Source organism: Oncorhynchus kisutch, linkage group LG13, assembly GCF_002021735.2.
Source record: "Oncorhynchus kisutch isolate 150728-3 linkage group LG13, Okis_V2, whole genome shotgun sequence".
In the NCBI taxonomy this organism is placed as follows: Eukaryota; Metazoa; Chordata; class Actinopteri; order Salmoniformes; family Salmonidae; genus Oncorhynchus; species Oncorhynchus kisutch.
In genome coordinates this window covers 26,100,317-26,125,014 of record NC_034186.2, presented here as the reverse complement: position 1 = coordinate 26,125,014, position 24,698 = coordinate 26,100,317, and the positions used below count along the sequence as shown (strand labels likewise).

Genomic DNA, 24,698 nt, shown 5'->3' with positions numbered 1-24,698 from the left:
TATATGATGCTTTTCAATCTGTTAGCACACCTTCTACAGATGCCATCAAGGCAAAATGGGAGGAAGAACTAGGGACTGACATCTCCGTGGCAGACTGGGAAGAGAGCTTGGAGTATATCCACACATGCTCCATTAATTCCAGACATCGTCTCATACAATTCAAGGTATTACACTATTCCAAAACTAAACTGCATAGGATATTTCCTGACACATCCCCTACATGTGATAAATGTCAGGCTACCCAGGGTACACTACTCCACTGCTTTGCCCTATGCTCTAGCTTGCATGGTTATTGGTGTGGAATTTTTGGGATCCTCTCTGAAGTTTTGGAGACTTCAATAGATCCAGACCCGCTTCTGATAATCATGGGAGTATCTGAGTCCCTAAACGGATTAACCAACCCCCAAAAACAACTAATCTCGTACGGTCTCATCTCGGCAAAAAAACGAATCTTGTTGTTTTGGAAAAGGAGGGAAGCGCCCTCAACCAAATTATGGCTCAGTGAATTGGCAAACACTGTACACTTAGAAAGAATTCGATATATTCTGAACAATAAATTATCAACATTTGATCAAATCTGGCAGCCTTTCCTCTCCTACTTCGACGAGTCGGCGCTGTGAATTTGTACTTATTAACGCACTCTCAATTGTAATATTTTAATCTACCTTTGGGCAGCATGTGCTGGCCCTGCCACCCGAGCAGTTGGGGGGGGGGGGGGGGGGGGGGGGAATCTTCCCTCTTTCTTTCTACGTGTCCTTGTTTTGTATGTCGTGTTTTGTATTATTTGTGCTGCACCCAGAACTCTGGGTCTTGTTTTTCCTGTATGCTCTTTTATGTTTAGATAAGAATTGTATACCTGTCTTGTATATCTATACACCATTCTTGTGTGTGTTTAATAAAAATATTTGAAACAGAAAATGTAAGGGTCCTGAATACTTTCCGAAGGCACGCTATATGGAGGTTAACACCTCCACTTCCCTTACCTGTAGGGTTGAGAAGATTCTAAAAGAGAAGATCATGGAATGGCGGCCCCGCCACCCGACCCGCTGGAACCGCTACTGCACCTCCACCTTGCGCCACTTCCTGCCAAAGCTGGAGCTGAGTGGAGGGAGGGACGTGGCCGACGAGCACCGTCTAGAGTTACAGAGTTTACTAGGGGACTACAGGGTGAGTCTGGTCTGGGGCTGGGAGGGACAGGGGAGAGGACGGTCTGGGGTTGGGAGGGACAGGGGAGAGGACGGTCTATGGCTGGGAGGGACAGGGGAGAGGACGGTCTATGGCTGGGAGGGACAGGGGAGAGGACGGTCTATGGCTGGGAGGGACAGGGGAGAGGACAGGGTATGGCTGGGAGGGACAGGGGAGAGGACAGGGTATGGCTGGGAGGGACAGGGGAGAGGACAGGGTATGGCTGGGAGGGACAGGGGAGAGGACAGTGTATGGCTGGGAGGGACAGGGGAGAGGACAGTGTATGGCTGGGAGGGACAGGGGAGAGGACAGTGTATGGCTGGGAGGGACAGGGGAGAGGACAGTGTATGGCTGGGAGGGACAGGGGAGAGGACAGTGTATGGCTGGGAGGGACAGGGGAGAGGACAGTGTATGGCTGGGAGGGACTGGGGAGAGGACAGTCTATGGCTGGGAGGGACAGTGTATGGCTGGGAGGGACAGGGGAGAGGACAGGGTATGGCTGGGAGGGACAGGGGAGAGGACAGGGTATGGCTGGGAGGGACAGGGGAGAGGACAGTGTATGGCTGGGAGGGACAGGGGAGAGGACAGTGTATGGCTGGGAGGGACTGGGGAGAGGACAGTCTATGGCTGGGAGGGACAGTGTATGGCTGGGAGGGACAGGGGAGAGGACAGGGTATGGCTGGGAGGGACAGGGGAGAGGACAGGGTATGGCTGGGAGGGACAGGGGAGAGGACAGTGTATGGCTAGGAGGGACAGGGGAATGACGTAGTAGTCCTGACATGGAGCGGTCCATAAAACATCCAGTTCTTCAGATGAAATGAGCATTGCCTTTTGATGGTCATGGCACTGACATTTGTTATAATTAGGGGAGTTCTTCAGCCTCCCAGAATGTTAGCTCATGCTACGGAAAGAAACGGTTGATACATGACTGGATTTCCTTGGCTGTGGAACAGCCTCACTGACAGTCTCTATTTCCTCATTTAACAGATTTCAGGATTCCCCCTGCATCTTCCATTCTCAGAGGTCCGGCCCATTATCGAGGCAGTCTATAGTACAGGCGTCCACAACGTGGAGGCGTCCAATGTGGAGTTTGCCCTGGCAGTTCATGTCCATGCCTACCCTAACAATGTCCTGTCTGTCTGGGTTTACCTGGCCTCACTCATCCGCACACGATAACGCCATTGCAGAGGTATAGACATGCTTGTTTTTCATAAATGCACTTTACAATATTGTTTACCTGTATCTTTATGAAGAAACGTTTAGAGCACAACTACCTTTTAGACTACAGTACATATACATGCACAGGAATAATTCAATATTAAACTGATTATGGCAGTAGGCTGATTATGCAATAGTCATCTAAACACCTAACTCCTTTTCTTAAATCGGCATAATGTCAAAATCAAAGCAAGCATACACCGATTAAAACATGTAAACACCTTAACTTGCATTCCAACATTTTAATCAAATTATATTAATCTGACTATCCACAATAATCACAGTGTGTGCATGTAACCGTGATCTATTGATTTGGTATTGTCATTTAGTCTTGTATTTGAGTGTGATAGCTCTGGATGACACAGAGTTGGGTTTGTTTACCATTCCTATGGAATCACAATTAACTTAACTGTAGCTACCGAATCTGACAGTCTTGTGTTGTGTGCAGTGTAATAACAGATTTTATCATAAACTTTAAACAAAATACCACATTTGTTTGAATCCTTTACCGCATACATACTGTATTTCACACTTTAAATCCAATATACTTTTATTGTTCATAATCAATAGAACTTCTCATGCAGATTCTTTGAACAAGCAAATAATGAGTCTCCAGAAGTTGTGCTATGTATAAAGACCAGCACTCAGTGGATCAGAGTAGTTGCTATTTCTCAAATCTGCTCCATTGTCATTCAACTGTATGTCTAGATCATTTTGTGAAGTAACTGGGAGAGCTTATGTGAATTTCAGTGCCCTTACCATTCATTCATTACACAATGACAAAGGGAAAATATTATCACAATCCAATGTTTCTAGCCACAAAGGAGAAAGATAAGCATTATTAATGTAATTTTAGAGGTTGAAATCCAACATTTGGAATAAGGGTATTACCTGCAGACAAATACCACCATAACTCTATACCCGAAATGCCTGCCCACATCTGAGGCAATTCTAACAGTGATCTGGCCACCTGTCATCTCTAGAAGTGACATGATCAGTGTTCTCCAGGACTGTGCAGTTTTCCTCAGATTCTTAAGTCACTGACACACCATCTGCCACCGTGTGAATCACCACTCCCAACATGTATCATGTGAAGAGAACTCACATCTCAACATTGAATTATCTGATGTTTCTAACTTCAATAAATCAACCAATTAAGACTTACAGCAATCAGAGATCTAAAACAAGGAAGTAGGAGCAGAGGTGGTGGACCTAGTCAAAAACTACAGGATACCTGGTTCAATTCACTACAGAAACAACAAGTACTTGATGGTCACGTATAACATCTGCTTTTTTGCAACTCAAATTAAAATGTTAAAGGAACACTTTCTCAATAAGGAACTAGAATTTACATTTGCAGATACTTCATACATCCAACACCCATATTTTTCTAAAGGATTACTTCCTAAAAACACATGGTAATGTCAGTTTATTTTTGTATATCTACAAACTATTTTAAGTGACAAAGTACAGAGATTGGTTTATTCCCAGGTGATTAAAGTGCAGATGAGGAACCATTGGGGGGGGGGGGGGGTGGAGCTGGGTCAAAGGTCACTCTCCAGAGCGGCAGCACACCCTGAAGCCACACTGCAGGTTCTGGCAGCCGCTGGCCGTGTCAGCGTGAGGACCTGCAGAGTAACAGAACCGTTAGACCAGTCACTCATACAGTGGGCCAGTTACTGCTGTCCTTAAGAGGGGTCTCACGCTTGCCAAGATAATCAGCGATCAAGCGGTTGACGTGTATCCTTCAAACAGCAAGCATAACATCAGTTTGTTGTTCACAAATGTCAAAGCTTGCTAATAAGAGCTGCCCTCTTCCGATTGACTGTTGACCAATGTGGAGTCTCCTTATTTCATAGAAAATGACTGGTAGCTAGGTTGGTGATTTATCTCACCTAGTGTGAGTCCCCAGTAATGTGGACATGTACCTATTGCCAAGTTGGACTTCTGTTCACGCTCTTGGTTCAGAAACAATGTTAAATGGTTTACACTAATACTATGGCGTTAAGCATTAAGTTGTAGTGTACACTGAATGCGTTTCTCTGACTACCTTAAAGCCCACTTACCTTCCACCTCATAAGATCAGCAGGGCTGTTACATAAGGAACTTACACTGGGAAACGAGCTGTACAGGTGAGATTCGGAACATTCATACTGGAATACAATCCACCACCAAAAGTCATCCATACAACTCGATATGATACATAATGCTCTTCCTACACATTTGTGCAACATTCAAGTGTATAACATTGCATCACTTAGTTCTATTTTTTGAGAGGTTATTTTCCCCTAATGCTGTAAACTAATGTGTACATTACCGTTGATGTTGTCGCAGTAGTAGAAGTGTTCATCATTGAGGGCAGGACAGGCTGACACCAGCTCCTGCAGCCCCACCTCAGTGATGAGGAGACATCCAGACAGGTTCAGATGCTCCAGGTGAGGAAGCCCTCCACGCTGAGACAGTGCCCTGGAACACACACACAGATTTTATGTCCATAATACACACACTCATTCCCTACTCAAAATCTATGTTAAAGCAATGTTTACATAGGTGGAATACATAATACAGAGGGGTCATAAGCAGTTTACCTCAAGCCCAGGTCTGTGACCTGATAGCATCCAGACAGGCTGAGGAACCTTAGTGAGCGCCGACCGTTTGACTGATCAGTTCTGTTGTCACACTCCAGGCACAACTGGCCCCCAGAGGAGCATTTAGTCCGAAACTCTGCCCCTGCACTGCCCCTGGTGGTGTGAGACTCATACTGCAGCCCTCCTAAAGTCCTCAGGGCAGTCTCACCAGTGCAGCAGGTGGAATGGCCACAGCCGGCCTCCCCAAGCCCATACTGCTGCTGCCTGTAGGAGGTGCTAAAGCCAGTCCTGAAGCCCCCCGTCCTTCTTCTACAGCAACACGACAACCCCCCTGGCTGAGTCTCCACAAAGCCCTGCACCTCAGGGGTAGACACTCCCCTGCGTCGGTTCCACTCCGCAGCATCCTCGATGTCAGCCAGCTCCAAGGGGTCCAGGACCCAGACCCTGGTGGGGCTGCAGGGGGCTCTGCCCAGTCTCCCTGGCCACTGCTTGAAGATCAGGACCTGCCGGCTGTGCCCAGTCGGACGGAGGCTGCGCTTGTCGAGCAGACTGATGGGAGAAGGAGGGCTCTTCAGAAGCTTGGCTCGTCGGTCAGAGCAGGTGGGAGATGCCAGGTCCCCAAGACCTAGGGACAGCTTCTTCAGTGTACGGTCAGTGATCTTCTCACAGCCTGAAAGGTCTAGGTGCTCCAGAGAGAGACATGCCCACAGAGATGACCAACTGACAGACAGAAGAGGAAGAAATATATAATTAGAAAAGACAGACAAAATTATTTTAATAGTACATCACACCATGTAGTGTTCAGCATAATTGGTGTGGCACGGATGACATACCTGTCAAAGGCGGAGTCTGTGACATCAGTCTGAGTGAGGTCCAGGTGGGTGAGATTAGGACAGAGACTGAGGATCTGACGCACCTGCAGCAGCAGACACCCATATACATACAGATCATTAACCTACACTCTGCCATGTATAATCTATTCAGTCTCAAACATCCTTCATTCATATGCACCCAGTGTTTCTCAAGGCTCTGCTTTATTGATGTTCTAGGCATATGATCATGAACATTCCTGGTCCATACCATCTTACTGGAGACCGTAGAGCTGTAGGCCAGAACGATGGACCTGACAGAGGAACCCACAGCTGGCAGAAGGTTCTGGATCATTCCATTCAGTAGCTTCTTCTCCCTCTGAGCAGCACTTATAGCCAAGGAGTCTTCACAAGATGCATCTAGACAAGGGAGAATGTGGATAGAAAAGAGGACCATTTTCTAGAAGTCATATCCAAACAGTTCACCCAAATCTGTAAACACATCTGTGTCACTTCAATCAAACTATGCATTCACTTGATCGTATTAGATGTACTCCTGACAAATACATTAGACTGACTGGTAACTCACCAGACTCATCCACATCTGCATCCTCATCCCACTCCTGGTAGGCCTTGCCCTCATCCTGCAAACCTTTCACCCACTCCTCATCCGGCTCCTGGTTCAGATCATCTGGGGGACCGCGATAGTAATCCCCTGGGAAACAGACACAGAAGGCACACACTCAGCAACTGTTTTCTGAATGAATGAGAAAGGTGTCAAAGGATTGTATTGGTATGGCAGTTTTTCTAGTGTTGACTGCTTTCCCATTGGAGGTGATAAAAGTATAAAAAGGTAAAGGTTGATCTTTGTACCTCTGGCCCAGCGTACAGGGTAGAGGTGTCTCCACAGAGAGCCGGTCTTGGCCAGGTCAGACCAGGCAGAGCACACCTGGCCACAGTGACACAGGTCCTCAGGCCCCAGGTAGCGGAACAGACACAGCAGGACCTCTGTGGGCAGCTGGGAGATGTGGGCGGAGCACAGCTCTTTCTCCAATTCTGAGGAATGATAATAAGCAGAGTTTTATAGTGTTCACTCACACTGAATTTAAGTACAGATCTTATAAGAGTCTAGAAGTGACATGCTTCTCTACAGTTTTCGGTAAATATAGACATCCAAGAATCATTGTTAGACCGCAGCAAACAGTGGGAAATGAGGCAGCAGCATTGTGATTCGGCGGTCCGTAAAAATGTTTTTGGTAAGGGTTAGAGCCACGCCTCAAAGGAACATTTGGTTATGGGAAATTTGTGGTCTGTATTAATTTCCTAAACAAGTACTGACCACATCCTCCAATTCAGCATAGTTATGAGGAAGTTGGGATGCATGTTCTTGAAAGATATTAGGTAAAAGGATTGTGTAGGGAAAGATAGATAGGGTAGATATCACAAAGATGTGTACTAACTAAGAAAGATAATGAAGGGGTCTGTCTGACTCACCATCATCAGTCTTCTCATGGTCAGCATACTTGAAGGCCTTATGCAGCTCCTCTGCCTGGCTCCACAGACTGAGCCCCTTCAGCACCTCTGCTGCACAGTTCCATCGCTGCTGGCTACTGTGCTGCGCTATCACCTGCTTCTTGATGTCTTTCAGCTCCTCATAAGTGAAGTACTGCATCAGCATGGGCTGGAACACCTGGATATACACATTCATTTGCATTACACACAAGCACATGCAAAACAATGCATTACTATAGAAAATACAGAAAGACCCACAGTTCTGAACATGTTATGCTTGCTGGTAGGGCTGTGGCGGTCATTACATTGTTTCCAGACAGTTATTGCCATGCAAAAAACTACCGGTTCACGGTAATTTACTGTTTATTAACATAAACACGTTTCGCATCTCCAGGCATCCACGAATACAAGCTGCATACAAGCCGCTGATGCGTGCCTTTGGAAAATCTATAAAAGTCTAATAAATCAATTTACACTGGACAAAAAAACAGTTCATATAAAGGAAACCAGTCAATTGAAATAAATAATTTGGGACTTAATCTATGATTTCACGACTGGGAATACAGAAATGCATCGGTTGGTCACAGATACCTTAAAGGAAAAGGTACAGGCATGGATCAGAAAACCGGTCAGTATCTGGTGTGACTACAATCTGCCTCATGCAGGTGACATGTCCTTTGCATAGAGTTGATCAGGCTGTTGATAATGGCCTGTGGAATGTTGTCCCACTCCACTTCAATGGCTGTGCAAAATTGCTGGATATTGGCGGGACCTGAAACACGCTGTCGTACACACTGATCCAGAGCATCCCACATATGCTCAATGGGTGACATGCCTGGTGAGTATGCAGGGAATGAAAAAAAACTGGGACATTTTCAGATTCGAGGAATTGTGTACAGAGCCTTGCGACAAGGGGCTGTGCATTATCATGCTGAAACATGAGGTGATGGCAGAGGATGAATGGCATGACAATGGACCTCAGCATCACGGTATCTCTGTGCATTCAAATTGCCATTGATAAAATGAAATTGTGTTCATTGTCCGTAGCTTATGTCTGCCCATACCATAACCTCACTGCCACCATGAGGCACTCTGTTCACAACATTGACACCAGAAACCGCTCGCCCACACGATGCCACTGCCATCTGCCCAGTACAGTTGAAACCGGGATTCATCCGTGAAGAGCACACTTCTCCAGCGTGCCAGTGGCCATCCAAGGTGAACATTTGCCCACATTAAGTCAGTTATGACGCCGAACTGCAGTCAGGTTGAAACCTTGGTGAGGACGACAAGCACGCAAATGAGCTCACCTGAGACAGTTTGTGCAGACATTTTTCTGTTGTGCAAACCCAGTTTCATCATAAGCCAGATGTGAAGGTCTTGGACTGGCGTGTTTACACGTCATCTGAGGTTTGGAGGTCAGTTAGACATATTGCCAAATTCTCTAAAACAATTTGAGGCGGCTTATGGTAGAGAATTTAACATTTAATTCTCTGGCAACAGCTCTGGTAGACATTCCTGCAGTCGGCATGCCAATTGCATACTCCCTCAACTACGCACATTTTAGAGTGGCCTTTTATTGTCCCCAGCCCAAGGTGCACCTCTGTAATGATCATGCTGTTTAATAAGCTTCTTGATATGCCACACCTGTCAGGTGGATGAATTATCTTGGCAAAGGTGAAATGCTCACTAACAGGGATAACAAGTATAGAGTAGAGAAATAAGCTTCATGTGCGTACAAGAAGAAAAAAAATTAGGCTCATGAAAGATGGGACCAGCTTATGTTGCGTTTACGTTTTTGTTCAGTATAATATACACCATATTTTAGTCAGGCCTAAAGAAAAATTATGATATGAAGAAAATGTATTTCAGAAGAACAGAACGAGTTGGCCTACTGTATGTTATCTGGCTATGATCCATGCCATAGGCCTGTTCATTTAGCTGCCATTATTTTATATGATTTTATAATAAGAAGAATATAATTGAACTTAGTTGAATAAAATATAAATTATATTTTTCCCATTCTGGAGCGAGTGAAGTGGCCATGTGGAGTGTAAAAGTGATCATTTAGAGTTTTGGCAACTTTAGTTGGGAATAATACAAACCTTAGAATGTCTTAGAAATCAAAACATATATGGCCTGCATGACGCGACTATAAGCTATTGATGATTTGAGAAAGCTTGCACTCGTATTACTTAGAATGTATTGTGTTGTTTACACTGCTCCAAACAGGCAGAGAAATAATATTGTAATCTAACAACACCTGTTGGTCACATAATACTCACTAAGTCAAGTGTCTTCCACAGATCTGACATCGCCTTTCCCTCCTGAGCAACCAGTAAACATCAGTTTGGAGTTTTTTTTTCCACGTCCTCCACATCCACTTTGCTGTCGACATCATTACAGTGTTCAGAGTTTGTTATAACCAATTTATTGATGCGATTATGATAGGCTATAGGTCAGGCCCTATTGGTCACATGCATGCGATGAATACATGTTTCACGTAAAGAAAGCAAGGGTTGAGGGAATAGGGAAATGAGGGATTTCGAAACAAGTAAAAAACTAAAATGGCTGAAGTGATGTTGCAGCTTCAGCACAATAAATACTTTCTGTGATGTGGTACCTTTTCACTGCAGTAGGGGGGACAGTCACACAGGCAATCGCTGTTTGTTTAACACAGTGTGATTGAGCTCCCGATTAATTTTGTGTCTTAATTATTTGGGGCGGCAGCGTAGCCTAGTGGTTAGAGCGTTGGACTAGTAACCGGAAGGTTGCAAGTTCAGACCCCCGAGCTGACAAGGTACAAATCTGTCGTTCTGCCCCTGAACAAGCAGTTAACCCACTGTTCCTAGGCCGTCATTGAAAATAAGAATTTGTTCTTAACTGACTTGCCTAGTTAAATAAAGGTAAAAAAATAAAAAAATATATTTAAAAAAATGTTTAACCAAACAGTGTGCTTAAAGCATTCAGACAAGCTCAGTGCATATGTATGTGATTTTATTCAAACACATAGGGTATATGAAAACGTATATGAAAAAATACGTTTCAACATTTCGACCAATTGATTGGTCTCAAGCACAGGACGACTCTTGGTCGACCAAGATTTTGTTTCTTCGGGGACAGCCCTGTTAAGAACACATTTCACTCCACACATCAACCACTGTTTGTGCACCGCCCTATGGGACTCCCGATCACGGCCGGTTGTGACACAGCCCATGATCAAACCCGGGTCTATAGTGACGCCTCTAGCACTGAGATGCAGTGCCTTAGACTGCTGCGCCACTCTGGAGGTCCTGACAGGTAATATTCTAATATTCCACCCAAACTCTGTATGTCATGGGCTCTCCAACCCTGTTCCTGCAGCTAACCAGTGCTTAATTTAGGTACCAAGTGAAATCTGTTCGGGAACATCAATGGTCAAATGTTTTCGCAACAAAACATATTTCACTAAACTCTTGACAGCCCCTCTGCGAGCTCAAGAAAGGAATAAAGGAGAGAGCGGAGATGGAAATGCACAGTGGTGAGATTCTGCATAGCTAACGGTAATGTGTCACCCGATTAATTATAAAAAGTCCTATTACTAGGCTATTCAAAAATCAAATTCACTATAATTGTAGGCTAACTTTAAGTCACCCTGCACAATCAATGAACCAACAGCATTGCCTAGCATTGCATACATTCTCTACCTGAATCATGGACAGAGATTTGGGAGCGTAGCATTAGGTAACCAGTCCATCCAGTATACATAATAATACAGTCCACAGATTTGTTTAATTTTGTAGTATAGGCTAGACCAATTATGTGCCAAAGATCTTTTCAGATTTATGTTTCTATGCAATGTGTAATAGGCGGTAGGTTATGTATTGTATAACGGCACAATCATAACTTTAATTAATTGTTTTTCAGGCTTGGGCTCAAAAGCCTACACAAACTGTAATATGCTTATGTTTGTCTTGAATGAATCATCACCTTAGAAAGCGATGTCCATTTTGTTGTGGCTTTGAAACAACATCCACAATGACCATGACCATGTTTTCAGTTTCAACTTGCTGTTGAACTTTCCTTCAAATTGATCGCCACAGTGACGTGAGTTTTAAAGCACAATACTATTTTGATGATAAGTGACTGATGTGATTTTTGAATAAATTTGCATTGATGTCAGAGTGGCTAGAGGGACAATAGAGCTCTGAGTACCAGACCATTAGGACCTGATGGTCATTAGCAAGTTGGGTACTACCAAAGCATGTCCAGAGTGCATAAGAAGTAATTACCGTGACTCAATGGTCACATGGAATTTTACTGCGGTCATGACTAATGACTGTCAGTGTGGTGGTAATACGGTCACTGCAACAGCCCTACTTGAAGGTATCCATTCATGGACATTACACTGGATATACACTACTGTTCAAAAGGTTGGGGTCACTTAGAAATGTCCTTGTTTTTTGAATAATAAAAAAATAAATAGTCCATTAAAATAGCATCAAATTGATCAGAAATACTGTGTAGACATTGTTAATGTCAGCTCCATTAAAAATAACCGCAAAGCACCAGTCTCAACGTCAACAAATCTCAGACTGGCGAATAAAAATAAAATATTAAGATGCGCAAAAGAACACAGACACTGGACAGAGAAACTCTGCCTAGAAGGCCAGCATCCCGGAGTCACCTCTTCACTGTTGACGTTGAGACTGGTGTTTGCGGGTACTATTTAATGAAGCTGCCAGTTGAGGACTTGTGAGGCGTCTGTTTCTCAAACTAGACACTCTAAAGTACAGTACTTGTCCTTTAGCTCAGTTGTGCACCGGGTCCTCCCACTCCTCTTTCTATTCTGGTCAGCGCCAGTTTGCGCTGTTCTGTGAAGGGAGTAGTACGAAATCTTCAGTTTCTTGGCAATTTCTCACATGGAATAGCCTTAATTTCTCAGAACAAGAATAGACTGACGAGTTTCAGAAGAAAGTTCTTTGTTTCTGGCCATTTTGAGCCTGTAATCGAACCTACAAAATTCTGTTGCTCCAGATACTCAACTAGTCTAAAGAAGGCCAGTTTTATTGCTTCTTTAAAAATCGGGACAACAGTTTGCAGCTGTGCTAACATAATTGCAAAAGGGTTTTCTAATGATAAACTTGGATTAGCTAACACGTGCCATTGAAACACAGGAGTGATGGTTGCTTTTTTTTTTTTATCAGCCATTTCCAGCTACAATAGTCATTTATAACATTAACAATGTCTACACTGTATTTCTGATCAAGTTGATGTTATTTTAAATGGACAAAAAAATGTTATTTTCTTTCAAAAGCAAAGACATTTCTAAGTGAACCCAAACTTTTGAACGGTAGTGTAACAAATATGTACACCGCTCAAAAAAATAAAGGGAACATTTAAACACAATGTAACTCCAAGTCAATCACACTTCTGTGAAATCCAACTGTCCACTTAGGAAGCAACACTGATTGACAATAAATTGCACATGCTGTTGTGCAATGGAATAGACAACAGGTGGAAATGATAGGCAATTAGCAAGACACCCCCAATAAAGGAATGGTTCTGCAGGTGGTGACCACAGACCACTTCTCAGTTCCTATGCTTCCTGGCTGATGTTTTGGTCACTTTTGAATACTGGTGGTGCTTTCACTCTAGTGGTAGCATGAGACGGAGTCTACAACCCACACAAGTGGCTCAGGTAGTGCAGCTCATCCAGGACGGCACATCAATGCGAGCTGTGGCAATAAGGTTTGCCATGTCTGTCAGCGTAGTGTCCAGAGCATGGAGGCGCTACCAGGAGACAGGCCAGTACATCAGGAGACGTGGAGGAGGCCGTAGGAGGGCAACAGCCAAGCAGCAGGACCGCTACCTTCGCCTTTGTGCAAGGAGGAGCAGGAGGAGCACTGCCAGAGCCCTGCAAAATGACCTCCAGCAGGCCACAAATATGCATGTGTCTGCTCAAACGGTCAGAAACTCCATGAGGGTTGTATGAGGACCCGGCATCCACAGGTGGGGGTTGGGCTTACAGCCCAACACCGTGCAGGACGTTTGGCATTTGCCAGAGAACACCAAGATTGGCAAATTCGTCACTGGTGCCCTGTGCTCTTTACAGATGAAAGCAGGTTCACACTGAGCACATGTGACAGACGTGACAGAGTCTGGAGACGCCATTGAGAACGTTCTGCTGCCTGCAACATCCTCCAACATGACCGGTTTGATGGTGGGTCAGTCATGGTGTGGGGTGGCATTTCTTTGGGGGGGGGCCGCACAGCCCTCCATGTGCTCGCCAGAGGTAGCCTGACTGCCATTAGGTACCGAGATGAGATCCTCAGAACCCTTGTGAGACCATATGCTGGTGCGGTTGGCCCTGGGTTCCTCCTAATGCAAGACAATGCAAGACAATGCTAGACCTCATGTGGCTGGAGTGTGTCAGCAGTTCCTGCAAGAGGAAGGCATTGATGCTATGGACTGGCCCAAGTCTGGGAGACCATCCGCCACCTCATCAGGAGCATGCCCAGGCGTTGTAGGGAGGTCATACAGGCACATGGAGGCCACACACACTACTGAGCCTCATTTTGACTTGTTTTAAGGACATTACATCAAAGTTGGATCAGCTTGTAGTGTGGTTTTCCACTTTAATTTTGAGTGTGACTCCAAATCCAGACCTCCATGGGTTGATAAATTTGATTTCCATTGATAATTTGTGTGATTTTGTTGTCAGCACATTCAACTATGTAAAGAAAAAAGTATTTAATAAGAATATTTCATTCATTCAGATCTAGGATGTGTTATTTTAGTGTTCCCTTTATTTTTTTGAGCAGTGTATTAATACTGTACACAAAGTCCTACATCAGAATATCCTACATATAAATGACTTGTAGATTATTATATCATACCTCTTCCTCCTCCTTCATATGGGGTAAGAAGTCCTGTGTGAATGCCTCAAGTCTTTCCTTCAGCTGCTGGGCATAGTTGAGCTGCTCATTTTCACTCTGCAAATATATCAAACATTACACATCAGACACAAACAACTGACTGTCATTCACTCCCCCTAAGAATGCCAGCAATCCTCCACTTCTGCCAAATCAATACTGTCAAACATACAAGAGTCAACAGACCAGCAAAACACTCAAATACTTTCCCTTGCAGGAGAAGAAAAGAAACATGTTTGAGGCTAAACTTGAAATACCCTCGATTTAACTGAGCAATGTTTTCCTCCAATTCATGCATTTCATCAACAAATCTGTACTCTCTAAACCAAAAAGCATTCTAATGGCATTTACAAAAAATGTAACAAAGTTTTGTTTATGAGGTTTAATTAAAACATTCTTTCCTCTCCTAGTTGAAGACTAAATCCCACTGCCCAAACAGTGGAATTTTCATTTGTTTTTTAGCAAACTGGGCCTGGGACAGACTCCGGGTTCTCCTCAGGATATTTAACAAGGTGGTGCTGCTGAGGAACACCTGCAACTGCAATTTCCTGCAATCTAGAGCAAAAAAAATGCAACAAAAAGCGTTTGAATTAGGCTACCTCTCTAAAAACATATTTTTCTGTCTATAAACAATGTCCACAGGCCCATTTAATGCATGTTCTGCTTGGCGCTCTCTACAAGCTACAAAATAAAGTACCTCCTAACGCCAAACATATATATCATAATTGTATACAAGCAACATAATGCCAAGAACTCAAAAGATCTCTCAATTATTTTATTTATGTTCAAAATGCATGCATCTACCATAGAATTGCTAACCATTTCTCTTTTCTGAATTGAGGCATATTGTTCAATTGTGTGTTGCGCTTAGAAACGCCAGTTTCACTAAAGTAAAAAAGTGTTTAAAAGGTTATCAGGAAACCAAGACCTTCTTTAACCAGACTGTTGTCATTGTAGTACATGGGCTTGCTCCTACCTAAATGTCTCTGATTTGGTCCTGCCGTACATACCTACACGTACGCTACGGTCACAAGACGCAGGCCTTCTAACTGTCCCTAGAATTTCTAAGCAAACAGCTGGAGGCAGGGCTTTCTTCTATAGAACTCCATTTTTATGGAATGGTCTGCCTACCCATGTGAGAGACGCAGACTCGGTCTCAACTTTTAAGTCTTTATTGAAGACTCATCTCTTCAGTAGGTCCTATGATTGAGTGTAATCTGGCCCAGGAGTGTGAAGTTGAACGCAAAGGCACTGGAGCAACGAACCGCCCTTGCTGTCTCTGCCTGGCCGGTTCCCCTCTCCACTGGGATTCTCTGCCTCTAAGCCTATTAGAGGGGCCGAGTCACTGGCTTACTGGTGATCTTCCATGCCGTCCCTAGGAGGGGTGCGTCACTGACGTGATCTTCCTGTCTGCGTTGGTGCCCCCCCTTGGGTTGTGCCGTGGAGATCTTTGTGGGCTATACTCAGCCTTGTCTCAGGATGGTAAGTTGGTGGTTGAAGATATCCCTCTAGAGGTGTGGGGTAGAGGTTGACCGATTACGATTTTTCAACGCAGATACCGATTATTGGAGGACCCAAAAAAAAAGGGCGATACCGATTAAATCGGCCGATTTAAAAAAAAATGATTTGTAATAATGACAATTACAACAATACTGAATGAACACTTATTTTAACTTAATATGATACATCAATAAAATCAATTTAGCCTCAAATAAATAATGAAACATGTTCAATTTGGTTTAAATAATGCAAAAACAAAGTGTTAGAGAAGAAAGTAAAAGTGCAATATGTGCCATGTAAGAAAGCTAACGTTTAAGTTCCTTGCTCAGAACATGAGAACATATGAAAGATTGTGGTTCCTTTTAACATGAGTCTTCAATATGCCCAGGTAAGAAATTTTAGGTTGTAGTTATTATAGGAATTATAGGACTATTTTCTCTATACGATTTGTATTTCATATACCTTTGACTATTGGATGTTCTTATAGGCACTTTAGTATTGCCAGTGTAACAGTATAGCTTCCATCCCTCTCCTTGCCGCTACCTGGGCTCGAACCAGGAACACATCGACAACAGCCACCCTCGAAGCAGCGTTACCATGCAGAGCAAGGAGAACAACTACTCCAAGTCTCAGAGCGAGTGACGTTTGAAATGCTATTAGCGCACACCCCGCTAACTAGCTAGCCATTTCACATCGGTTACACCAGCCTAATCTCGGGAGTTGATAGGCTTGATGTCATAAACAGCGCAATGCTTGAAGCACAGGGAAGAGCTGCTGGCAAAACGCACGAAAGTGCTGTTTGAATGAATGCTTACGAGCTTGCTGGTGCCTACCATCGCTCAGTCAGACTGCTCTATCAAATCATAGACTTAATTATAACATAATAATATACAGAAATACAAGCCTTTGGTCATTAATATGGTCGAATCCGGAAACTATCATTTCGAAAACAAAACGTTTATTCTTTCAGTGAAATACAGAACCGTTACGTATTTTATCTAACGGATGGCATCCCTAAGTCTAAATATTGCTGCACAACCTTCAATGTTATGTCATAATTACGTAAAATTCTGGCATATTAGTTCGCAATGAGCCAGGCGGCCCAAACTGTTGCATATACCCTGACTCAACTGCACCTGGTTAATATTGCCTGCTAACCTTTCTTTTAGCTAAATATGCAGGTTTAAAAATATATACTTCTGTGTATTGATTTTAAAAAAGGCATCGATGTTTATGGTTAGGTACACATTGGAGCAACGACAGTCCTTTTTCGAGAATGCGCACCGCATCGATTATATGCAACGCAAGACACACTAGAAATATCATCAACCATGTGTAGTTATAACTAGTGAATATGATTGATTGTTTTTTATAAGATAAGTTTAATGCTAGCTAGCAATTTACCTTGGCTTCTTACTGCATTTGCGTAACAGGCAGGCTCCTCACGAGGCAGGTGGTTAGAACGTTGGACTAGTTAACCGTAAGGTTGCAAGATTGAATCCCTGAGCTGACCGGGTAAAAATCTGTCGTTCTGCCCCTGAACAAGGCAGTTAACACACCGTTCCTAGGCTGTCCTTGAATGTGTTCTTAACTGACTTGCATCGTTAAATAAAGTAGTAAAAAAAATATTTTAAAACATTCGGGAAAATCGGCATCCCAAAAAAATCGATTTACGATTGTTATGAAAACTTGAAATCGGCCATTCCGATTAATCGGTCGACCTCTAGCGTTGTCGGTTGGCCCTGTCCGGAGGGTATCGTCGGGGCTGTGCTTTGGCAAAGTGGGTGGGGTTATATCCTGCCTGGTTGGCCCTGTCCGGGGGGTATCGTCGGACAGACAGGTCCACAGTCTCTCATGACCCCTCCTGTCTCAGACTCCAGTATTTATGCTGCAGTAGTTTATGTGTCAGGGGGCTAGGGTCAGTCTGTTATATCTAGAGTATTTCTCCTGTCTTGTGTGAATTTAAGTATGCTCTCTAATTATTTCTTTCTCTCTCTGAGGACCTGAGCCCTAGGACCATGCCTCAGGACTACCTGGCCTGATGACTCCTTGCTGTCCCCAGTCCACCTGGCCTTGCTGCTGCTCCAGTTTCAACTGTTCTGCCTGCGGCTATGGAACCCTGACCTGTTCACCGGAGGTGCTACCTGTCCCAGACCTGTTGTTTTCAACTCTCTAGAGACAGCAGGAGCGGTAGATGATCGACTATGAAAAAGCCAACTGACATTTACTCCTGAGGTGCTGACCTGTTGTACCCTCGACAACCACTGTGATTATTATTATTTGACCCTGCTGGTCATCTATGAACATTTGAACATCTTGGCCATGTTCTGATATAATCTCCACCCGGCACAGCCAGAAGAGGACTGGTTTCTTCCTAGGTTCTGGACTTTCTAGGGAGTTTTTCCTAGCCACTGTGCTTCTACACCTGCATTGCTTGCTGTTTGGGGTTTTAGGCTGGGTTTCTGTACAGCACTTTGAGATATCAGCTGATGTAAAAAGGGCTTAATAAATACATTTGATTTGATTAGTAATATTACATGCCTGTCTGTAGGATGAATCACTACAGTGATAGTCTACCATTTCATAAAAAGCATGACTCAATTGGACACAACACAAAGCCTCAAGGGCAACAGGGATTATTTGAGAGCCTTTTTCATAAATGTCATTATGTTAGTGTCAGTGCTTCTGCTGATATCATTAGTGGAGTCACCTTAACGCTTCTCAGCCCTTTCTCAAACAGGGACAACATCTCTGAGAGCTTGTTGTCGGAGTGTACATTATACACATTGCAGCTGCGCTGCTGCAACAGGCCGATGATGTACTCATTCTCAATCTGTTCATGCATCTTGAACTCCTTGAAGGTAGCACACAGCGACTGAAGAAATGAGCGGAAGTCATTGTTGTTGGAGAAGTTGGTCTGTGACAGCTGTGGTAGAATGGAGAATAATAACATGTCAAATTTACTCAGATAACAAAAGTATAAAGCTGTGTGTTGCTAAGTGTGTGTATGTGTGTACTGTAATATAATAATTTAGTGGGGACTTAGATTTGTCCTATCTAATACATATACAAGTGTGTATAAATGCTCATGGGTGAATTGGATGTTTTTTTTTTGCATATCCCAACTCTCCTTGAGACACCCTCAGCCAGGGTCTGCCATTATCAGCTGCGACCCTGGAGCAATTCGATTTAAGTGCCTTGCTCAAGGGCACAGTGGGAGATGTTTTTTACCTTGTCTCAGGGATTCGAACTAGCAACCTTTCGGTTACTGGCCCAACGTTCTAACCACTAGGCAGCCTACCACCTTTGTGTGTGTGTGTAAACTACAATATATTTATCTTGCGGACGTGAACACATAAGCAACATAATTGTGAACATGCCTGTATGAGAGGAACTTGGGCCAAAACAAGCCCCATAAATGGAGGACAGGTTGTGAGGAAGGATCAGTATTCACCAATTTCATTGTGTTTTGCTCATGCCAAGTTATGTGACATTAGGTAAAAGCTTGGGGGAAAATACAGTTAGCCACGGTACTGCGTAGTAAATAGCTGGCTAGCAGGGTTGGGGAGAACCAATAATTGCTATATACGCTAGATGACTAACAGGGGGCGCTGTTTTGAAGCGTCACATGTCCATTTTGGCACTCCCCCCAGTGTAATTTTTTATAAAGCTATAGAAGTGCATTTATTAACATATACAGTTGTTGTTGTCACATGTAATCTATTACAGATGCATAGTTTTTAATAAATACTAAATAAATCATTATGTGAGCTAAATATGAGAAAATAAACATTTCCCTAAAGTATATTTTTTTGGAAAGCTATGTTACTGTACCCATTATAAACAAAATACATGTAATTTTTCCCTTAAAACATTTAATTGAAATACTGTAGAATTCCATTCATTCCTTCTGTGGAGTGCCAATATGGCCGACGGTGGCGTCAAAGGTTATTATGTGCCATAGCATTAGCAATCCAGGGTTTTTATACATCACTGGGAGTAACATGTAATCACAAACAAACGAACTATAATCAGTTACATTAGCAGCAAAAATACTGTAATCAAATTAGATACTTTGAAAAACGAAATAAGTACTTAATAGATTACTTTTAAAAATCCAGAAAGAATGTGTGAGAAAAAAATACATTATGACACCTTTATGTTGACATTCAATTCACCATTGAAAAAAAGCGCAAATGTATGTTTTGTTCCACTTGAGCGAGGCTCACCACAGTCCAGACTAAATGCGTTTGATTGATCATTTTAATCTTCTTCTAATGCCTCTTACGGGAAAAGTAAATCATATTAAATTACTGAGTTTGGGTATTCCAAAAATGACGTTACTGGTTACAATTTTGGACAGGTAACTAACGTTGGTAGCCAACTAACAGATTACACTAGAAGGTAATCTCCAACCCTGCTAGCACAACGTGTTGCATAACAACGTGACTCGCAAACTTCAGACTGGTTAATCCACGTAACTAACTAGCTAGAACTGTTTGCTATACAAGTTGGCAAAAGTATAATGTCATTGAAGTTGCTAGCCAGCTAACATGCTAGTTGAGACATTTCCCAAGTAACGTTAGCCAGCGACGGACATAACAACTATGCCAAAAACACAACACCCATTTCTCCGACTAGCTAGCTAACCACTGCGTAACAAATAACAGGCAGAATGCTAGCTACATAGCTTACGTTATTTTGGCAAATTCATATTGCTTTATACAGACCTTCTCACAGTAAAGTCCCACCAACTGTTTCATTCGCCAGTGTGGCCCAGTGAAAACATCCACCTCGTCGGGAAAAGGAGCCATCTTCACTCCATAGAAACTAATCAGCACTGACTGAGTTGCTTCTTGCGTCGCGTATTAGATGCTAACTGGTTAGCTTAGCATTGGGGAAGTGATAATGGGCATGCGCACTCCTGTTTCTCCACGTACCAGACAGCGGGCGTCACAGACACCGGGAAAGTTGATCCTCCTCAACACTTAACGCCACTCCAGTTACAGTGTTTTCGGAAAATATTTAGACCTCTTCACCTTTTCCACATATTGTTACATTACAGCCTTATTCTAAAATATATGTTTTTTAAATGGTGCAAATGTATTAAAAATAAAAAACGGAAATTACCTTATTTACATAAGTATACAGACCCTTTGCTATGAGACTCGAAATTGAGCTCAGGTGCATCCTATTTCCATTGATCATGTAGATGATTCTACAACTTTGGAATCCACTTGTTGTAAATTCAATTGATTGGACATGATTTGGGAAGGCACACACCTGTCTATATACGGTCCCATAGTTGACAGTGTATGTCACAGCAAAAACCAAGCCATGAGGTAGAAGGCATTGTCAGTCGAGCTCTGAGACAGGATTGTGTCGAGGCACAGATCTGGGGAAAGGAAACCAAAAAATGTCTTCACCATTGAAGATACCCAAGAACACAGTGGCCTCCTAAATGGAAGAAGTTTGGAACCACCAAGACTCTACCTAGAGCCGGCCGCCTGGCCAAACTGAGCTATTGAGGGAGAAGGGCCTTTGTCAGGGAGGTGACCAAGAACCGGATGGTCACTCTGACAGAGCTCTAGAGTTCGTTTGTGGAAATGGGAGATCCTTCAGGAATTTATGGTAGAGTGGCTCGACGGAAGCCACTCCTCAGTAAAAGGCACATGACAGCCTGCTTGGAGTTTGCCAAAAGGCACATAAAGCACTCTCGAAGAGAAACAGGATTCTCTGGTCTGATGAAACCAAGATTGAACTCTTTGGCCTGAATGCCAAGCACCACATTTGGAGGAAACCAGGCACCACTCATCACCTGGCCAACATGCTATGGGGATGTTTTTCAGCAGCAGGGACTGGGAGACTAGTCAAGATTGAGGGAAAGATTAACAGAGCAAAGTACACAGAGATCCATTATGAAAACCTTCTCAGGACCTCAGACTGGGGCGAAGGTTCACAGGACAACGACCAACAGGACAACGACCATAAGCACACAGCCAAGACAACGCAGAAGTGGCTTCGGGACAAGTCTCTGAATATCCTTGATTGGCCCAACCAGAGCCTGGACTTGAACCCAACCTAACATCTCTGGAGAGACCTGAAAATAGCTGTGCAGCGACACTCCCCATCCAACCTGACAGAACTTGAGCTGATTTGCAGAGAAGAATGGGAGAAATTGCCAAAATACAGGTGTGCCAAGCTTGTAACATCATACCCAAGTAGACTTGAGGCTGTAATCGCTGCCAAAGGTGCTTCAAAAAAGTACTGAGTAAAGGGTCTGAAAATCTGGGTCCCCAGATCCTCAAAAAGTTCTACAGCTGCTTCATCGAGAGCATCGTGACCGGTTGCATCACTGCCTGGTTTGGCAACTGCTCGGCATCCGACCGTAAGGAGCTACAGAGGGTAGTGCGTACAGCCCAATACATCACTGGGACCAAACTTCCTGCCATCCAGGGCCTATATACTAGGTGGTGTCAGAGGAAGGCCCAAAACAGTATCTAAGACTCCAGTCACCCATGTCATAGACTGTTCTCTCTGCTACTGCTTGCCAAGCGGTAACGGAGCGCCAAGTCGAGGTCCAAAAGGCTCCTTAACAGTTTCTACCCCCCAAGCTATAAAACTGCTGAACAATGAATCTAATGGCCACCAAGCCTATTTTATTGATCCCCCTTCCCCTTTGTTTTTACACACTGCTGCTACTCACTGTTTATTATCTATGCTTTACCACAACTTAAATGTACAAACTACCTCGACTAACGTGTACCCCCGCACATTGAGTCGGTACCAGTACCCCCAGTATATAGCCTCGTTATTGTTATGGAATTTTATTGTGTTACTTTTTACTTTAGTTTATTTAGTAAATATTTTCTTAACTCTATTTCTTGAATTCCATTGTTGGTTCAGGGCTTATAAGTAAGCATTTCACCACAAGGTCTACACCTGTTGGATTCCACATGTGACAAATAAAATTTGATTTGATTTGAAAACTTATGTAAATGTAATATTTACATTTATTTTAAAAACATTTTTTAACATTTAAAAAAATCTGGTTTTGCCTTGTCATTATGGGGTATTGTGTGTAGATTGATGAGGGAAATAAACTATTTAATCCATTCTAGAATAAGGCTGTAACGTAACAGAATGTGGAAAAAGTCAAGGTGTCTGAATACTTTCCAAATCCACCGTAACACTCCAACTGCGCCCTACTCCGGAGAGGAAAGCAAGTCACATTTCTTGTCCCCAGTCGTGTGGTGCGGAGCGCACACTCTCTCTGGACAGCAGAAACGCAAAAAATCGACACAATTCCACTTCAGGTCACTTTCACCAACCCAACATTCCCCAACCTCTTCACCATCCAAACTGACACCACATATGGATCTGCCAGAAGGCAAGGATCCATTCTCTCCAAAAATCTCACTCCCACTGGGCCAGAATCATCTTTGTCATCATCAGAATGAGGCTCAAACACCTGCCACCGCAGTTAATTCATCCTCACTCTCGTCATGTTCAGTTTCCTTCTGTGACTCTTCGAAAAGCTCTGTGTGATCCACCACTCCATATTCACTCAAACCATGTTCCACTTTTCTCCTTTTGGTCCTGTCCAACCATCTTCCCCTTGATCAGATGTTCCAGAAGGCTTGTGCGTTCCCCATTCCATATTTACTTATAAACTCAGCAAAAAAACAAACGTCCTCACATTGTCAACAACGCTTATTTTCAGCAAACTTAACATGTGTAAATATTTGTATGAACATAAGATTCAACAACTAAGAAATGAACTGAACAAGTTCCACAGACATGTGACTAACATAAATGGAATAATGTGTCCCTGAACAAAGAGGGGGTCAAAATCAAAAGTAACAGTCAGTATCTGGTGTGGCCACCAGCTGCATTAAGTACTGCAGTGCATCTCCTCCTGATGGACTGCACCAGATTTGCCAGTTCTTGAGATGTTACCCTACTCTTCCACCAAGGAACCTGCAAGTTCCCGGACATTTCTGTGGGGGATGGCCCTCACCCTCCGATCCAACAGGTCCCAGACGTGCTCAATGGGATTGAAATCCGGGCTCTTCGCTGGCCATGGCAGAGCACTGACATTCCTGTCTTGCAGGAAATCATGCACAGAACGAGCAGTATGGCTGGTGGCATTGTCATGCTGGAGGGTCATGTCAGGATGAGCCTGCAGGAAGGGTACCACATGGAGGAGGATGTCTTCCCTGTAACGCACAGCATTGAGATTATCTACAATGACAACAAGCTCAGTCCGAAGATGCTGTGACACACCGCCCCAGACCATGACGTACCCTCCACCTCCAAATCGATCCCGCTCCAGAGTACAGGCCTCGGTGTAACGCTCATTCCTTCGATCATAAATGCGAATCTGACCATCACCCCTGGTGAGACAAAACCGCGACTCGTCAGTGAAGAGCACTTTTTGCCAGTCCTGTCTGGTCCAGCGACGGTGGGTTTGTGCCCATAGGAGACGTTGTTGCCGGTGATGTCTGGTGATTGCTGGTGATGTCTGGTGAGGACCTGCCTTACAACAGGCCTACAAGCCCTCAGTCCAGCCTCTCTCAGCCTGTTGGGGACAGTCTGAGCACTGATGGAGGGCTTGTGCATTCCTGGTGTAACTCGGGCAGTTGTTGTTGCCGTCCTGTACCTGTCCCGCAGGTGTGATGTTCGGATGTACCGATCCTGTGCAGGTGTTGTTACATGTGGTCTGCCACTGCGAGGACGATCAGCTGTCTGTCCTGTCTCCCTGTAGCGCTGTCTTAGGCGTCTCACAATACGGACATTGCAATTAATGTCCCTGGCCACATCTGCAGTCCTCATGCCTCCTTGCAGCATGCCTAAGGCATGGTCACACAGATGAGCAGGGACCCTGGGCATCTTTCTTTTGGTGTTTTTCAGTCAGTAGAAGGGCCTCTTTAGTGTCCTAAGTTTTCATAACTGTGACCTTAATTGCCTAC

At 43.9% G+C, this 24,698-nt stretch overlaps 2 protein-coding genes across 4 annotated transcripts in view; one reads left to right on the top strand and one right to left on the bottom strand.

Moving 5' to 3' along the window:
• The window catches only part of cc2d2a (coiled-coil and C2 domain containing 2A), a 32,281-nt gene extending 29,392 nt beyond the window's left edge, over positions 1 to 2,889 (top strand). For all 3 annotated transcript variants that reach the window (XM_020499289.2, XM_020499288.2, XM_020499287.2), the window contains 2 exons: positions 990 to 1,167; positions 2,173 to 2,889. In XM_020499289.2, the coding sequence (XP_020354878.1) occupies positions 990 to 1,167; positions 2,173 to 2,361 (367 nt within the window). In that variant the 3' untranslated portion in view covers positions 2,362 to 2,889. The remainder of the gene's footprint in view (positions 1 to 989; positions 1,168 to 2,172) is intronic.
• A 46-nt stretch (positions 2,890 to 2,935) lies between these two features.
• Positions 2,936 to 20,690, bottom strand: LOC109902702 (F-box/LRR-repeat protein 5). Its single transcript, XM_020499291.2, has 11 exons — positions 20,457 to 20,690; positions 18,437 to 18,652; positions 14,191 to 14,286; positions 7,295 to 7,490; positions 6,674 to 6,856; positions 6,390 to 6,515; positions 6,072 to 6,220; positions 5,825 to 5,907; positions 4,992 to 5,711; positions 4,721 to 4,869; positions 2,936 to 4,031 (listed from the first exon to the last, which is right to left on the bottom strand). The coding sequence occupies exons 1-11, from the start codon at positions 20,538 to 20,540 to the stop codon at positions 3,955 to 3,957; spliced, it is 2,079 nt and encodes a 692-aa protein (XP_020354880.1). The 5' UTR covers positions 20,541 to 20,690; the 3' UTR covers positions 2,936 to 3,954.
• Positions 20,691 to 24,698: the final 4,008 nt, after the last annotated feature.

What these genes read in the sequence shown, in the direction of transcription:
- LOC109902702 (XM_020499291.2), bottom strand. Translation starts at nt 20,540, where the DNA reads ATGGCTCCTTTTCCCGACGAGGTGGATGTTTTCACTGGGCCACACTGG. An exon ending in ACAGACTCCGCCTTTGACAG is followed by an intron (nt 5,712 to 5,824) that starts GTATGTCATCCG and finishes TCTGTCTGTCAG; the next exon opens with TTGGTCATCTCTGTGGGCAT. An exon ending in CTACTGCGACAACATCAACG is followed by an intron (nt 4,032 to 4,720) that starts GTAATGTACACA and finishes GTTACTCTGCAG; the next exon opens with GTCCTCACGCTGACACGGCC.